We start from the raw sequence: 17902 nt of genomic DNA, 5'->3' as shown, positions 1-17902 counted from the left end.
TCCCCTTTTTTCTCCTCTCCCCTTTTTTCTCCTCTCCCCTTTTTTCTTTTCTCCCCTTCTTGCTCCCTTTCCTCTTTCTTTTTTTTTCCCCTTTCCTCCCTTTTTTTTCCCCTTCCCCCCCTTTTTTCCTTCATTTTTCCCTGAAGTCCACAGCTCCCTGTTCCCTGTGCTAAAGCCCCCTCACACTCCCTTGTTTTCCCTGTTTGTGCTCACACAGGAACTTGGATCAGGGAAATGATCTGGGTTAAATATAACTTTTATTTTTTCAAGGTTATATTTATAACCAGGATCTCCCTGAGTTCCCAGCAGGGCACAGGAACAGCAGGAATGAGGGAGCAGGAATGGAGAATTATTTCTACTTCTACCTCAGTTTTCCATTTGTAAAATAACAGCAGTGCCACGTGCTCATTTCAGGAGGTTTTGGACTTAATAGTATTTCCCTATTTTGAATAATCTGTGTTTCAGCTCTGCTAAAGATCTTTTAATATGAATTTCACCTTCATAAAAATGAACACACACAGTATTCACCTGCAAGTTCTCTTGCACCACAGGAGCCTGACCTCATCAGCAGTTCCTAGTGCTGGTCATGAGCCAAGCTGTATTTTTAACTTGAAGTCTAAATATTATTAATAAATCTGGTTTGGGAATTGTTAAATTTTAGTGGCTTTGCAAGGCCTTAATGTATTTTTTTAAATTGCAGGACAATGCACCTGATGGAAGGGGAGCTGCCCACTTCCATGTCAGGGAGCTGTGGGGCCAGCATCAATGGGAAGCTGTACATTTTTGGGGGATTTGATGATAAAGGATACAGCAATCGGGTATTGTATTCATTTTTTCCTATAACACTGAATTTGAGTGAGTAATAATGCTGACCTTGCTGTTTCTGTGGTGCACTTTGCATTTGAATTAAGGAGAAATTTGAGGGAAAACTTCGTTTTTGCAAAACTTTCTGTGCTCATTTCTGAGAACTGCCTGTGCTTTCCCAATGGCTTTTTTAAAAAATATTTTGACAACCATAAGTGAGACTAATGTCAGATTATTCACTTTTATTTTTGCTCTCTGATAGTGATTACCTTATATAATCAGGTAATAATTAAAGTTAAAACAGAGCTACCAGTTGTCCTTGTAACTGAAGACTGAATTAGCAGAGTAGATGAAATTAGTTGTTTTATCATTTAATGAGAATGAAGTCAGAGTTCACTCCTGACCAGAAAAGAAGTAAAATGGAGCCTCTCATCAGGCAGGAAAACTTGTTGCCAATTCTTACATTTTAACTGTGTTTTTGTGATGTATTTGCCTCTTCCTGTGTGTTGCTAAACTCCACTGCCAGTTGCTTCTTTTTTTAATCCAAAGTAGTGTATTTTGGGGGAGGTGGGTTGTTCTTTCTGTTGGTGGTTTCTGCTGGATTCTTTGATATCCTTTATACTGAAAACATTGTGCTTTTTTTTTTTTTCTTTTAAGCTCTATTATGTTAATTTGAGAACAAAAACCGGAACCTACAGATGGAAAAAAATCACAAATTTCAAAGGTCAACCTCCTACCCCACGTGACAAACTTTCCTGCTGGGTCTATAAGGACAGGTAACACATTAAAAATATTTAATATTTAATTGCAGAGAGGAAGGGCTGTAAAGTGAAGAGCACACAGGTTTGGGATTCAGGAAACTCTCATTCTTAGCTTGACTTGCTGTGGGATTTTGTGTAACAACCTCCTACCAGAGTTTTCTCACATAGGAGAATTAATGGTAAGTAAAAACCTACTTTAGGAGAGGGGTGGGAAGTTTAGGGGAAGTTTGTGGAATGCTTTGAGACTTCAGATGAAAAATCATTATGCCTCTGTTATTTATGGTTTTAACACATTAACATTTAACACGTTAAAAATCAGTATAAAATTACTTTTTTGTTATATGGATCAATGTAATTATTACCTGCAATAAAATATATTTAACGTGTTTTCAAGGGGTTTAATAGCTGACAATTGCAAAGGCATTTCAGGGATCATCTTCATTTTTGTAAGAACTGAGTCAGCCTAGATATTTGTGTGCATTTAGGAAAAAATAATTGGCTAGAAATAAACACTCCATATTCTGTGTTTATTATGGAACATACCTGGATATTGTGGCATAAGTGGTCACAAGACAGTTCCCTGTCAGCAATTTGTTATTGAAGTTGTTATAAACAAGCAGGAATATGATTTACAGTGAACATTTTCAAATGTAAATGATGTTTCTGTTTGTGGACTCCCCATCTAAAGATGTTGTCCATGATGCCTCTGGGTACCATCTCTTGCTTTTGCAATTCTGACTGAACTGCAAGAGATGGGGAAATTACAGGTATTTGAACAACTCCTCAGCTGTTAATACAAGATTATTAAGAACTAAATGAAGTTATCCAGAGCATCATGAAATAAATCTGCCTAGTGAGAAAGTCACTTGTTTTAGGTGGCAGAGGGGAACCTTTTCATTGAAAGAAAATATCTGGGGAGAGCTAAACATTAAAATTTCGTGAGCTGTGAGTTTGCAGGTGGGGATGTCGCGGCGTGTTGCACAATGCTGTCAGTAACTCTGTTTCCCTAGGAATGTCAGTCTGGAATGAGCTTCACCATCCCATCATTTCCTAAATTGCCTTCTCCTAAGATCCCTGACAACTAGAGCAAATGGCCTCAAAAGGTTGAAGTTCAGCCAAACTTTAGGAAGCTTTACTTATGGATGGCCAGTTCATGGGTGGAATATTAGGCTGGGAGGTGTGTAACGATCCTTGCAATGTGATTTGTTCCGTAGTGCTCAGTTGGAAAAAAATCTCATTTTTAACCAGAGAAAGACTTTTTGTCTCCCAGGCAGGTCAGTGGGGTGAACCTTGGGAACAGTTCTTGCCAAAAGATGTACCCAGGAGGCCAACAAATACAGCAGGAGCACGGGAATTTCCCTGGAGAAGGGCAGGAATTCGAGCAGAACGAGGAATTTCCCTGTCTTATGTGTTGTTTGTCATTTTGAGACCCGTGCCTGAAAATATCACTGATAAAATAAGCTTTTGGAGAGAGGAATAGAGACTTGAACCTCTTGAACCTTGTCTTGAACCTGTTTCCTTGTGTGGAATTCTGTCAGGCTTCTTGAGGGTTAAGGTTTGCATAATCAGGTGCAATAGGAAATATTTTCAGTTGTTTATATTATTATTATTATTATTATAATAATTGCAGTAGGTAACCCAAAATTTGAAACTAATTATTACAGCTTCCTGATTTGAAAGCTATTTGCTAAATGAACTTATTTTGTTGTTCTTTCAGGCTAATATATTTTGGTGGCTATGGCTGTAGGAAGCATAATGAACTGAGTGACTGTTTCGATGTCCACGATGCATTTTGGGTAAGAGATTTGTCACAATTCCAAGTGATTTGTCCTTTCTGATTGTGGGAAAAAAGATCCTTTGTGCTGCACTCAATGGGTATGAAAATGTGTCTGATTTTCCCTTCTATTTATGGCATCAGCAGAAATGCAAATTGGAACCTTCCAAGATCTGAAATTCCAGATGTTGCACATTGGGAGCAGTGGATGCTCCACATATTCCAAGTCTCCAGTGCTGGGCTTTGAGTGCAATGAAACAAAATACTGGAACAAAGCCCTGTTTTAATCTGAAGACATATTTTAAAGCTGAAATCCCCAGAAAATTTTAGAATTTATTTTTTATAAGTAACATTAGGGAATTTATGGCTTCCCAAGTCTAACTGACAAATAATCTTAGTTAATTTATTTAATTTGTTATCTAGAAAGATGCTGATTTAATAATAATTTTAGTTAATTTATTTAATTTGTTATCAAGAAAGATGCCTGGATTAGGCATTATATCATTTTTTGTAATAGTTACAAATATATGACAAAACTTTCCCATAATAATTTGTTACAGTTAATAGAAAGAAGGAGACTGATCAGAGTATTTAGTGACAGAAATTAATAAGAAATAACTGTGCATTGAAGAGAATATAGATCCTGACATCAAATGTTAAAGACTGAATTACAGAAACTACTTTGTACAATTAATTATTTCTCAGTGTGTTACAATAAAAATCAGAAGGTAGAATTTGTCCTGTGCAGTGAGTGATGGTGGAGCATAAAACCCATTTTCAGGTGTCATCAGCCTTAACATCCCTGGGTGCTGATGACCTTCAACTAGACCTGAGCTGCTGCATTAAAAATATTAATGTATTTCTTTTTTTAAGAAAATTCTGTATTTTAGTTTATTTTCCGGTTTGACAGATCACTTTGGGGTTTGTGTCCTTCAATAAGCCCAGAGGTTTTAAAATAAAATATACTTAATTTTGATTTTTAATCTTTTTTTTTTAGGAAGGACAGATATTCTGGGGATGGCACAATGATGTTCATGTGTTTGATACAACCACACAGACTTGGTCTCAACCAGCAATTAGGGTGAGTGTTTTTCAGTCTCACCTCTTGGCACAACTGTGATTTCAGTGTGTTTTCAACAGTTGCTGTGCTCTAGAAATTGAGGTTGGGAAAAGTAATTTGAAGATGCTTAATATTGCTCAGGTTTATAACATTAAACTGGACACTCAATGCCTCTGGAATGTGGGAAATTCACAACTGAGATGATTTTTTTTCCCCCGTGGGGTGTTTTTAGACTGGTGTTTGTTCCACAGTCTGGTTCTGATGCAAAAATCCTCCTAAATTTCAGAGAGGTGTTAGAAATCTGGGTACATCAGAAGGTGATGGAGCATTGTGTGTCTGGGGGATAGTTTTGAGATAAAGCTTTGTGTTCAAGCTTTAATACAACTGTTGGGAATGTAAAATTACTGTCCATGAGTGATAACTGGAAAGACAAGGCACTGGGATATTCCAGAACTATTGACATTGTATTAAAATATTATATAGAAGTTCCTAAAATCCAGGTGAGTTTACATAAAAACTCAGTAGTAAGTTGTATATTGTAAAGAGTGTCTGACAGTATTTTATGGTCTTTACAAGATGTGCTAAAATTCCTACAAACTAAATGCAAAACAAGAAAAAGGAAATTACCATTGCAAAGTAAAAGCCAGTTTTGCTCTTTATTTCTGATTTACGCAGGGCATGTGGCTATAACATCAAATTTGAAGGTGTGATTTCCAGGGATTTTAGTGCCAGTTCCTGGTGGTTTTCACCTTGGAAAAATAAAGCTGCCCAGGAGGTTTGATGATGTTCTGAAGGACCTTGTTTTGGCTCTTTCAGGGTGGAGATCCACCTCAGCCTCGAGCAGCTCACACGTGTGCTGTGCTGGGAAACAAAGGTTACATCTTTGGAGGACGAGTGCTGGTAATTGAACATTTTCTTGGCACTAATAGTATTTTCTTGGCTGTTATCTTTTTTATAAAGAATCACTTCATAGCAGGAAAAAAAATCCAAAATGTCTTGGCCTAACCTGGGTGTTAAGGGCTCTGAATTCAGGATGCTGCTTGTCATCACCCTCTACAAAAAGAAGAGTCTTTCTGCCTGTGATATTAATGATGAAGCACATAATAGTCCCAAAAAGGGAAAACACAGATGACTGTCTGGTAAATAAGAGATGAGTTGGCTTTATAATTTAACCTTTTGTCATTTTTTGCACATAAGTGACAGAAATACAGATGTCTGGAAGAGGTAACAGTCAAAAAGGATGCAATCAGAGCATATTTAAATTAGGGCTGTATAATCTTAACTCTTCCTGACTCTTTTTAACTTAAAGTTATAGGAATCATCTCCCTGATTATCTGTACCTAAAAACATGAAGCCAACATGGTAAGCCAGGAGATATTAAACCTCTCAGCAACACATTTAATTTCTCTAGTACTGGTCAGAGGAGATTTTCTCTTCAGTTCTTCTCTGCTGAAGCTTTAATGTAAGAAACAGATTCTGTCAGGCAAGTAAAAAACCTCCCAGTTTAAGTTACTGTGTATTTGTGGTTTTTAGTGTTTTAGCTCTCTTAACTACAGCTAATTTGGAGCCTTTAATCCTGCTCAGCTAGAGGTTGAGACGGGATGTTTTCTGTCTCTACTCCTCTGAAAAGTAACAGTGAAGAAGCTTTTGAAAGCCCCCAGTGCTGTGTTTTTGGTAGAAGAGAAGGAATTAGCTGTTTGGGAATGCCCTGCAGTGAGCATGTGCCAACTTCATCTTGGAAGGCTGCCATAAACTAACCCCTGTATCCAAGAACTGGCAAACAAAGCAGTGTAAAATTGCCCTTTGTTCCCTGTTCCCTGTTTTTCCTGCCATAATGTTGTTCCCAGGGCATGTCTGCAGTTCTGTTACCAATGGTTTCTATTCCTGTAGAAATGTCACACATGTCCAGCCAGTTACCAGTTTGAACTTCCTCCTACAGGCTGCAGAAAAGTGGTTTTTTCAAGCACCTTTTCAGAGCAATCAGGAAAGAAAGTAACCAAAATGGATCCTGTTTGTTCTTTGCCATTGTGTGGCCTTTGATACAGGCTCAGGATTTTTGGGATCAAGCCCCACCTCTGCCTAAGAGAGCTGCACACAGCAGCTTCCAGAGCTGTGGGTTTGGACAAACTTGGTTTGCAAATAACTTCAGGAAATAAAGAAATTTTGGAAGAGATTGAAAAATTCCCAAACCTTGTGTGTCAGGCTGAGGGAGCCTTGTGCCTCTGCCATGGAATTGCTCTTCCCTGTCTGCTGGGAACTGAACCACAGCCAAATCCTGCTCCTCATTTGAGGAGCCCCCAGGCCTGGGAGGGAAAGAAACCCAGATGTGAAGAACTAAATGTGCAGCTCAGGACCTTCTGCCCTCCCGTTTATTCCTGGTCACTTCCTCGGCCTCCAGAGCCTCGTTCCCTCTTCACCCCAGAGCCAGGACAGCACTGAGGGCTCTGTGCTCAGCTCAGGGTTGCTGCACTGGGCCTGTTGCCATTGAACTGCTCTGGAACTCCAGCTGGGATTTCATGCAGCCTCTGCAAGTGGAATTCTTGTTATTTAGCTGGAGCTCACCTGTCATTTCTCCACTGTGCTGGTGCATGATTAGATCTGCCCTCAGAGGATTTGCCCTCGGGCTTCTGTTTAACTCTGTCTGGCCACAGGATTCAGAAGGCTCTGATCTGAAAAGGTTTTTCTCTTCCTCATGTAGCATCAGCTTCCTTAAAAATTCAGTGAAAATTTCAGTGAAACCACTTGGGAACCGTGGCAGAGTGGAATTGTGGAAAGCTGTATTTAATTCTGTAGGAGAGCAGTCAGTGTAATTTTCACCTTAGTAATTGTTATTGATTCACTTTCTATCCTAGAAATAAATGGAAGGAAACGTAGAAAGATTTGGGAACATCCAGTGGGGCTTGAGGAATTAATGTAAGTCATGAAACAAGAAAGCTAAAGACATCAAAAACCCACTACATTTCCTGACAACAGGAGTAACTCCTCCCCAAAGGATGAAGTCTTGCTTTTCTCCATAAATTAAGGAGCAAATACGGGGTTGCTCTGCTCCTCCTTCTCCTTCTAGTTCACCATAATACAAATCTTCCCAGGGAAAAGGCTCTACAAGGAACCAGAAAGGGCCAGGAAGTGTCATGAGGCTTCTCCTATTCATCTTTCTGGGAGGAAAGGGCACCTTTTTCCAAAGTTGGAGCTAGAACTGGTAAAAGAAGATGATGATGATGATGATGATGATCAAAATCAATTGTACCAGGAATCATTTGAAAGCAGGCTCAGAAGTGTTATGTGGACTCTGTTCCTTCAGGTAAGCCCCTGGAAAAACAGAAATGGGAGAAAGTGGGAAGGAAGGAGAGTTAGTCCAAAAGTTGATGCAAGTCTTGTGTTTGATTTAAGTGGAAAATTTTCATGTAAAGAATGAGGTAACAAAATAAAGTCTTTCCAGCAGCTCTTCACACATCTGATGCCTTAATGTAAGCATGTTTATATTTCCTGTCACTGAAGATCCATGGAACTGCAGTCCTTCTCTTGGCAAAGATTGGAGCTGGAGTAGCTGTTTGGTTGTAATTCCAGAATGGAGAGGTGCAGAATTTACTGTAAGAGCAGTGAGCTGAGAATAATGTCACCCTTAATGCCTTTCATCGTGCTGGAAAGTTAATCCTGAGACAAAGCAGATCCTGGTTAATGTTTACTGGGCTGCAAATAAAATGAACACGCCAGAGATAAGCAGAATGTCTCAGGAGTCCTTGGAGCTCCAAGGGAAATGCAAACCCTCTCAGGAGACTTGGTGCTTTAAAGCCAATTAAGAATCATTTTAGGATTGTCAGAATGATTAAATATTGTAGATACCAGTTAGAAATACATGAGAAACTGCAAGAAAACTGTGTGTGGCAAGTGGTGATACTGTAAACCTGTGTGCTTTCCAGTCTCCCAGATAAGGGTTGGGTAGAAAGGCTTTGTTAAAGGACTGAATCTTGGGCAGAACTGTCCAGCTGATGGTGGTTTGAATTCCACAGGAGGTTGCTGTAATTATGGATCTGTCAAGCTGTTGAATCATGAGAATGTAAAGATTATAATACATTGATTTCCCAGGGACCAGGAAACTGGAAACTTCTCCATCTTCTGCCTAATGCCTAGGAAAGGAAAGTCAGCGAGGAGGTCTTGAACAGGATCTTCTTGAAACCTAAATTTCCAACAGAACAGCAACTTTCTTCCCTTTCTTTGATAGATGCCCTTCATATCAAATCATGTTGTTCCAAGATGATTAAATATTTTCAGTTGTAGAGGCCAGAACGTTGGGTTTTGCCCGCCCTGCCCCAAGTTGTCTGGCTGTGCACAGAAGATACCAGCTGCATTTTGCTTTCTGCTTGGATAATTTGTTCCTCACCTCCTTCATAGCCACCAGAAGGAGCAGGAAACTGGATAGACTTGTCATGGAAGACAGATCTGTTCCCCTGGCTGTCAGCTGGACCCACACTTGGTTGTTACATTCAACCCTTTTGAGGGATAAAGTTTCTCAGGCAATGCCCCAAACCCTCATCATGTTCTGCTTTTGTGTAGCCTGGTGCCCTCCCTGAAGGCATCCCAGGATTGTGGTTGACATTCCCTTCTCCAGGACAGCAAAATACTTGGTCAGAGGAGGCCATAGCTATCCTGAAAACCTTTTTGTTTCCTGAAATCCCCTGAGAGACTTCCCATAGCTCTGATGGACAGCTTTGGAAGTCTCTCACACTCACTCCCTGGCTGAGTTCTCAGGGGTAAAACCACTCCTGTTCTGACTTACATGACCAGCCTAGTTTCTGCCTCAAAAGGATCTGCCAGCTGGAGAAAGGCTTATTCTAATAGATCTATGGACTACCCTAGGAGAAAAGGAGTTGGAAGGTAAGGCAAGATACATTTCCCTACTTCCCAGATCTTTTTTGTAGCACCCAGGGGAATTGCAGGTGTCAGTGGAGTGTGTTGTGAGTCGTTGAAAATAATCTAAAGCAGAGAAATTCTTTTTATCTTCTCCCCCAGCCCTAAGGCAGTCAGTGACTTCTCCATCTCACATCACAGGCAGACAGGAAAGTGTGTTCATTTCCCATTTTATATTATGTTTGTGGCAAGTGCTAAAGGGTCTTAAAACCTTGTCATTGCTGGTAGTAACTTTGTGAAAGGGCAAGAGAGAAAACCACAGGCGTGATGGACTTTTTTTGGTGGGATGCACTGAGCACTACCAGGATATTCCAAGGATTTAGGCAGGAGGATACAGAGTAAAGAAAAATAATGTGAGGCAACTCTGTGAGAGTAAAATACCTTGTGCATTTACCTCCCATGAATCCTGTGGGTGAAAGTTAAATACATTTGCAGGAACTGAATAAACATCACGCAGTTCTTCACTGTTAAAAGCTAAAATTGGCCCCATAGTGCCATTGCATGACTGGAAATATTCCTGACAGGCAGTTTCCTGAGAGTTGCATGTTCAGTTTTTTGTGGTTTTTTTTTTTTTGAGAAGAAATGCTTTTCATCTGCCACAGAAAACAGATTTATATTAAGGCACACGGGTACAGGTTGCTTCAAAATATTGTCACTTGTAATATTCTGTCCCAGGAAGGCCTCACTGAAATGCTTTGCTTCTTGTTTGCTTAATATGACACAAGTGGGATTTTATTTCTTTGTTTCAGCAAACCAGAATGAATGATTTGCACTGCCTGAATTTAGACACTTGGACTTGGTCTGGAAGGTGAGTTTCCACCCCCCTCTAACACTTAAAACTGAATGTAGCAGATTGAAACTTATTGTTAAATAGATCCAGAGCTTTTCCAAGAGGAGAATGAGGGTTTGGGGACTATTTTAGCAGCTGCTATATTGTGATTTCCATTTAATTTAATTTGATAGTGGTTACTAAGCTTTTTCTGTTCTGCACCAAAGCATTGATGATGCTGTTTCAAGCACAGCATGTAGTGATTTAACATCCTAATTTTCAAGATGGGTGCATTTATCCATATGGAATTTCAGCTCTGATGTCTTCTCTAATGCTGTTTTTAGTATCTGTAGTTGGCTAATTACAGCACAGATTGGGGAAGGGTCTCTGTCATAAAAGGCCATGAAATCCTAAAAACTGAATGTTTTTCCAAAACTCAGTTATTTCTTTGTTGTAATTCAAGAAAGGCTCCCAAGGCTTACCCATGATTTAGTGTTGGATCATTGTAAATTTAGGAGCCTTCCTATCCAGCCATTCCAGGCAAAGAGTCTTTGAGAGACTGAAAAAAAAGAGATTTAAGATATTATGGGCAAAAAAAGAGCCTTCTCACAGTGTCTGCTGCTGTGGTGGCACCTCACAGGAGGTATAAAGGGTCTATATTTATTCATTATTTATTTCATCTCCTGATCACAAAAGGAGAAAAAAATTCAGTGTATCTTTCAGGACAATGTCAAATCAGTATTTACATTTTTGACTCCAGTTTACAGTCAGTCTTTGCACAAATTGTTTGAAAAGTTGTTTCTGGTTACACACTAAAATCAGCAGTGGTGTTAAAAAACAGGCATTTGTAAGGGATGATCACAATATAAAGAATTCTACTCCAAAAGTGCCATGATTCCCCACAGGAACACTGTAAAATAAGAGCAGAAAAGCTCCAAATCCAATAATGATTTTATTTAAAGCCCCACTAACCAGTCAAGTTTCTTTCTCATTCAACTCTACACAGGTTTCTTAAGGAATTGCATAATATAAACCTAGTAAATCAGGAATATCATCCAGCAGGGGATTGCAGTTGTTATTTTAGCTGCCACTACCCAGAAGTCCCTTTGCTCCACTGACTTGTTGCTCAAAAATGTTCAATATTATGTTATTTCTGGTATTTCTGTGATCGTTTTTTTGCAGCGTGAAAATTGAAATTTCGTCACCCCTCAGTATCTGGTTTCTATTTTTTGTTTTTAACACAAGCAGATTTTGGCAATAATAAACCTGCATCTGTTTGGTACTTAACAAATCACCTTCTTACTAACATTTATCTCAAAATTTGGGTGGTGACTTTTGGATCAAAGGTAAAGCCACAATCCTCAGGTCATTTAAAACCCTTTTCCTAGGACTGGAGAGGATTCATTAAATTTAATCACAGTAACTTTTTATCTACATGTAGGTGCAGCTGATTTGATTATTTAGTCTTTGCTGTCTTTGCTTTTTCACTGGGAAAAACATCCAAGCTTGTTCTGGGACAAACTAAGAAATTTTCTGCCAAGTTAATTTTCAGCATTCTTTGCAAATTTTGTATTTTTTTTGTTTCTTTGTTTCACCAAGAATTAATATCAGTGGAGAGAAACCAAAGGATCGCTCCTGGCACACGTTGACTCCGATAGGAGATGACAGACTTTTTCTTTTTGGTGGACTAAGTTCTGATAATGTTCCTTTAAGTAAGTAATTTAGAGGTTATAATTCTATTCTATTCAAATCACAGGGAAAAATGAGAAATAGGAAGTGGGATAGTCTTCTGTGAGTTCCCTTTTTTTAGAAAAGGCAACTTGTTTTCATGAAATCATTGAAAATAATTTTAAGTTTCATGGATAAATCCACTGGGAGGGGGTGATTTTCTCAGTTCATCCAAAAGAAAAGAAATCAAGTGTATTTTAATTCCAGATTTCAATGCAGTGTGTGTTCAGTTAAATTACAAGGAGCAAAAAAGATGCAGGTTAATGCAGTGATGGTGTTATTGTTACCTGAATGTAACGTGTTCTCAGAACACAGAGCTGCTTGTATAAATTAAAAAAAAGGTAATTTCTGGCCCAAAAAATGGCACTAATGCATGTTCTTACCTTGTAGGTGATGGCTGGATCCACAGCATTACAACAAATGGATGGAAACAACTCACCCACTTGCCTAAGAGTAGGCCTAGGTATAAAAGCACAGACCATGTGTGCTGAAATTAAATCATTTTTAAAAATTAACTGATTCTTAAATTACTGAACAGTATTTTTAAACGACATTATATGAATATTTTAGAAAATTAATGCAGTATGATCGAATAGTTTGCTTTAATGCCTTATTTTCCTTCAGGCCTGATACAGCATTTTGAGTTTCTATATTTATTGTGGTTGATGTTCATTTGCCTTGAAAGATGTTTTTGTGGTGAAGGAGCTGGGTGTCCAACCAACCTGGTTTTCTTCAGCCAAATTATTGTTATATAAGGAAATGCCTCAAAACCTTTGAGGAATTAATAACCAAAGAGAATAATAAAAGTTGATTAATGTTGATACATTATTAGAAATAGAGAACCATGAAAAAGTGGATGCATCTTTCGGGGTTCAAAAGTAAAATATCTTGTTTATTAATGCAGTGTTTGAAGCAATGTGTGTTTTTATAAGAGAATTACTGTTGAATTGATTTGCTGTAGGTAGTAAATATTCAGGTTTACATGGAATTAATTCTCTCCATCCACCCAGGAACTTTCAGCACGATTTTCTATTATTCTTTTACGATATAAATATGTACAATTCTGGTCTGGCATTTGCATGATTCCTGCCTCGTCTTCTGCTACTGAAATATCTTTACCTCATTTAACTTTCTTCCTGTTTTATCCTATTCTAGGGTGCCTTTTAAACATAACAGCCACAGCTAGACCAAGTTTTCTGCTTTTTTGTGCTTCAGGCTCTTTCAAGGCCAAATAAACTACCTTAATTCACAGAATATTTTCCTTTTTATGATTAGTGAGCTGACAGATGAAGGGACTGATGGCTGCCTTAAATAAAGCACAGCAGCAGCAGCCAAGGATCTGTGTTCAGTTCTTTACACATGGATGGTTTCAAGCCCTCCCTGTGTCATTATTTTCACTGGGAATCATGGAAAAGGACCAGGAAGGGACAGAATGTGCTGTTTGTACAGTCAGCAGCCCCAGGAGCTGCAGCTCAGCCTTTTTTCTCTGCAGTAAAACTGGAATAACATCTGTGCCTGGCTTGGCAGAGGGGCTGGATGGTAGGAACCAGTGACTCCTGAGCCCCAAGTGGTTTCCAGGCAATTCCAGGGCAGATCCCATTGTGGGATCCGAGTGGAGGTGTTGTGCCAGCCCATCCTGGGAGAGCAGAGCCTTTGGATTCCATCCTGACAGGACTCTCAGAGCTCCCTCAGTTCCAAACGTGTCCTGTGGTCCTCCACCACCTGAGGATTGTATATTTGGGTTGGAGGCTGAGGACCTTTCCCTGACCTAATTCTTTATTGAAGGAAAGGACCTCCCCTCCTTAAAAAAACCAAACATCCCCCAAAAACTTCATTAACCTTTCCCAGGAAGTCACAGAATAGCTGAGCTGGGAAGGGCCCTCTGGAGATCCTCCAGTCCAACCCCCCTGCCAAGGCAGGGTCACCTGGAGCAGGTGACACAGGAACACGTCCAGGTGGATTTGGAATGGCTCCAGGAAACATGGATAAAAGGGGCCACACCAAAAGCCTGTCTGTATATTGAACTATTTTGAGTGTGAAGTACTTCCTTGTGCCATAATTGTATCCAGGATTACTGCAGGATCTCTGCAGCTGGAAAAGGTTTAAGTCAGTTCAGTTGCTCCTCTGACTTAAAATACAGGGGCAATAATCCTTACACATGTATTTCTTTTATATATATTTTTATTATTTTCTAATAATACCCAGAATATCACACATTCATTAGTGCCTTTTCTAGATGCTTCTGCAAATTTGATTCCCTCCTTAAATTCTCTAAAGAATAATTTCCTTTAACCTTCATTTTTAGTACTTTCTAAAAAAAATTGTCTTCCCAGGTGATTCTGTATTGGTAGAAAATACTGTTCCTCTTTTCTGCCCATCAGTTGCACTTCAGCCAATGTTTTGCATGTTGGTTAAAACAGAACAAACTCCTGTGTGACTCCTGGATTCCCAGTGTTTTCATGCTGTTATTGTGGCTGGAAGAGCTGTGTCTGAAGGATGTGTGTGATTTCAATAACGTGCTCTGTCAGAATGTTTAGGTGATAAGTTAGAGCAGCCGTGGGAGGACAGAAACTCTTGTCAGGCTGTAGGAAAAGCCTCAGGTTGCGAGATAGGATGTCACCAGAGCCCAGGCAGGAAAGGCTTCCCACTGTTCTTCGTGACCAAGCCCAGGCCAGAGTTTTCCTAATGCAGATCAGGCAGAGACAGATCTATCCACAGGTAGGAGGAAGGGAAAAAGTGGGATACAGTTTAGCCTAAGGATGTGAATGGAGTAAGAAAGTGGGAACGTTTACTTTTGCATGAAAATTTAGTGGGGCATTTTATTTTGGTTCTGTAGCTCTAAAGGGCCAGAGCTCTTGTGACATTCACTGGTGATAGACCAGCAGAGAAATTAGAGGGTTTGATCTGCAAATAATAAAAAAAATAAATCTAGCAAGGCGTGGCTGCAGAATCTTTGATTATAAAATCAGGTGGTGGTTTTGTGGGGTCTCTTTGATGTCGTGTATTTTTATATGCACAACACAAACCCTGACGTGGTGTGACTGACCCACAGGAACTGATCCCCAGGGATCTTTGGGGCAAGTGTAAGACTGAAACAGGATAACTGGTGTTCCCAGTGCTCAGGGATCCAAGTCAGTACTGAGAACCCCACGGGCTGAAAGCCACTAGAATTGTACTTCTGAAGCAAAGAAATAGTGGAAAATTTAAAAAGGAAAAGAAAAGCCGCCCTTGGCCAAAGCTTTGTTTGCAGAGAAATGTTTTTGTCTAAAAATTTTCCAATGTAGTGATAAATAAGACAAAGTTTATATAACCAGGGTACAGAAGAGTCAAATAATGATGAAATATATTGGTCTGTATGCAAATAATTCTCATGAGATGGATAGTCACATTGCTCTCTGCTTTTATATTGTTAAACTAATGAGTAATATATTTTAAGCTACTATTTTTTACCACTGAACAGTTCTGAAATAATGTTTTTGTCTTGCTGATAACACAAAACTGATGTTGTTCCTTGGGCACTAATTGCATTTATGGTTTTATTTCTAGACTCTGGCACACAGCCTGCCTTGGAAAAGAAGGAGAAGTGATGGTGTTTGGTGGGAGCAAAGATGACCTGCTTTTCATGGACACAGTCAGTAAACTGGATAATAAATCCTATCACTAGGATAATTATAATTGATATAAAATGATGGAATCGTGGAATGGTTTGGGTTGGAAGGGACCTTAAAGCCCACCCAGTTCCAGGGGCAGGAACACCTTCCACTAGCCCAGGTTGCTCCAAGCCCTATCCAACCTGGCCTTAGACACTTCCAGGGATCCAGGGGAGTCCACAACCTCTCTGAGCAAATCAATTAATGTATTTATAGATGGGATTTAAATTAAAAAAAGCAAACAAACAGATTGAGATGTTGGCTCAAATTGGTAACTGAAAACCATTATAAATTATGCACCACTGAGGAATCCCCACCTGAAGCTTTCGTGACTGGTGGAATAAAGAGGGATTTGTAGTTCAGATTCTTCATAAATAGTTATTTAGGTATTATCAGTTTTAAATCATGCATGTGGTAATTAATGTGACAATCTAGAAAGCAGCACTATTGCTGAGATAAACTGTTTGCCATTTTAATGGCTCCTTTTTTTTCTCTTGATCAGGGTCACTGCAGTGACTTGTTGATATTTCAGACTCAACCTTATTCCCTCCTCAGGTGAGTTGTGGTTACAGGATCTCTGAATCCCAGACTGGTTTGGGTTGGGAGGGACTTTAAGGACAATCCAGTTCCACCCCCTGCCATGGGCAGGGACACCTTCCACCAGACCCGCTTGCTCCAAGGGTTATTTTAGCCACGTGCTCCTGCACAGGCAGGTAAAATACCAAATTACCTCCTCAGTAAATATTTGAACCATGCCATGTGTGATGACCCACAGCACTTTAATCCCTGGTGGTGTGTAATTCTCCTGCACGTGCACCCACAACATCTGTAATTAATGCACAACACCAACTTTAATAAGTTGTCACTTTGTCTTCAGATTACAGACCATTTACTGAAACATTTTTTTTTCCTGTTTTCCTTCTTCAGGCTGTGTCTTGACTGCATTGGGAAGAACGCAGCTCTCTTGAGGAACCAAATTCCCTGCCTGCCATCCAAACTTTTGCAGGAAGTGCTGAAAAAAATCACCTTCTGGGCCGCGGTGACCCACCGGCAGGAGAGGAAAGCCGAGACCGAAAGACAAAGTCAACTCAACGCCACATGAACGAGGGCAGGGAAACCCTGGGACACCTCCAAGTGTTTTGTTACTGCTGTTCCAGAACAACTGTGTGTTAAGCTGAAGTTTCTTAAGTGAAGTTTGAGAACAAAAGAAATCCTTTTTATGGGAAGTCTCTCTTGTTTTCTGCGTAGGAAACGAATGCGACTTCATTTGTATATATTGTTCATTTCTGTTGTGGTCTTAAGGAGACAGTCCATCCGCCTTGTTCTTTTGGAAGGGGATACAAAACCTTTTCAGTTGGATAAAAATATGGCTTAGGTCTAAAAATCTTCCTCCAGCCTTATCACATCAGCCTAAATTAGTTCAGCGCAGTGGCCTGGGGAGATCCACACTCGTCAGTCTTAAAAGCTAACAAATTTGGGAGCGCCACCAAATCTTATTGTTTGATTCCACCAGACTCTCCTCTCATCATCCACTCAAACAATGGAGCCCCACCTCATGCTCCAAGTAGGAAAATCCATAAGGGAACCGTGGAACTTGAAGAAAAACCTGTGACGAGCAGCGTGACCTGTTGTCTGTAGGAAAACTTCTGCTCATCACCTCGTTTTACTGTTTCTGTCATCACTAAGTCCTTTTGGAAATAAGTTGTATATTGTATTTTGGATGTGTAAAGTTTATATTTCATTCTTGTTTAAAAAAAAAACAAACACAAAGAGTTGCTTATTTATTGTTTAAAAAGAGCAAATGAAGAACGGGCTATTTTTCTGTTTCAAATATTTAGTTAACAGGAGCACAGTCATTAAAATTTTATAGAGAGTTGAATTGAGATCCATTTTGACAAGTTTTTGGTGTTTTTACAGTCTGTAAAACTTCATTATTTGGGGAAAGGATATTTGGAAGCAAATTTGTATCAAAGAGGGAAGTTTTGTGACTGGGTTTTGTAACAGAGCTGTAATGTTATGTGCTAAAATCCTTTCCTTCCCTCCCTCCCTCCTTTTTGGGGGGGAGTGTTCAGGTAATCCCCACTCCCAGGGTTTGATTTGGGAGTTTCAGGTGCTCTGTAAGCTTTGATTTTGGGGGTTCAGGTGCTTCCTAAGATTTGATTTTTGGGGGGTTCAGGTACCCATCAGAGTTAATTTTGGAAGATTAAGGTACTCCCTAAGAATTGATTTTTGGGGGTTCAGGTGCTCCCCACTGTTAACTGGGGGGAGGTTCAGGTACACATCAAAGTTAATTTGGGGGCTTCAAAAGGCCCCCCCCTTAATTGTGGTGGTTCAGGTGCTCCCCCACGTTAATTCTGGGGGGTTCAGGTGCTCATCAAGGTTAATTTTGGGGGTTCAGGTACCCATCCAGGTTAATTTTGGAAGGCTCAGGTATCCCCAAGGTTAATT

The 17902-nt window shown here is 39.7% G+C and overlaps 1 protein-coding gene across 1 annotated transcript in view; it reads left to right on the top strand.

Moving 5' to 3' along the window:
- Nucleotides 1–17343, top strand: part of KLHDC1 (kelch domain containing 1) — a 20463-nt gene extending 3120 nt beyond the window's left edge. Inside the window, exons 3-13 of the mRNA XM_027704012.1 lie at nt 701–818; nt 1462–1580; nt 3283–3361; nt 4337–4420; nt 5216–5299; nt 10057–10115; nt 11676–11788; nt 12195–12267; nt 15351–15435; nt 15957–16009; nt 16382–17343. Coding sequence (XP_027559813.1) covers nt 701–818; nt 1462–1580; nt 3283–3361; nt 4337–4420; nt 5216–5299; nt 10057–10115; nt 11676–11788; nt 12195–12267; nt 15351–15435; nt 15957–16009; nt 16382–16556 — 1042 coding nt within the window. The 3' untranslated portion in view covers nt 16557–17343. The remainder of the gene's footprint in view (nt 1–700; nt 819–1461; nt 1581–3282; nt 3362–4336; nt 4421–5215; nt 5300–10056; nt 10116–11675; nt 11789–12194; nt 12268–15350; nt 15436–15956; nt 16010–16381) is intronic.
- Nucleotides 17344–17902: the final 559 nt, after the last annotated feature.

The sequence above is a fragment of the Neopelma chrysocephalum genome, unplaced genomic scaffold, assembly GCF_003984885.1.
Source record: "Neopelma chrysocephalum unplaced genomic scaffold, ASM398488v2 Primary Assembly neopelma1_253, whole genome shotgun sequence".
Lineage (NCBI taxonomy): Eukaryota > Metazoa > Chordata > Aves > Passeriformes > Pipridae > Neopelma > Neopelma chrysocephalum.
The sequence above is the reverse complement of the archived record's forward strand: the minus strand, read 5'-3'. Positions and strand labels throughout refer to the sequence as shown.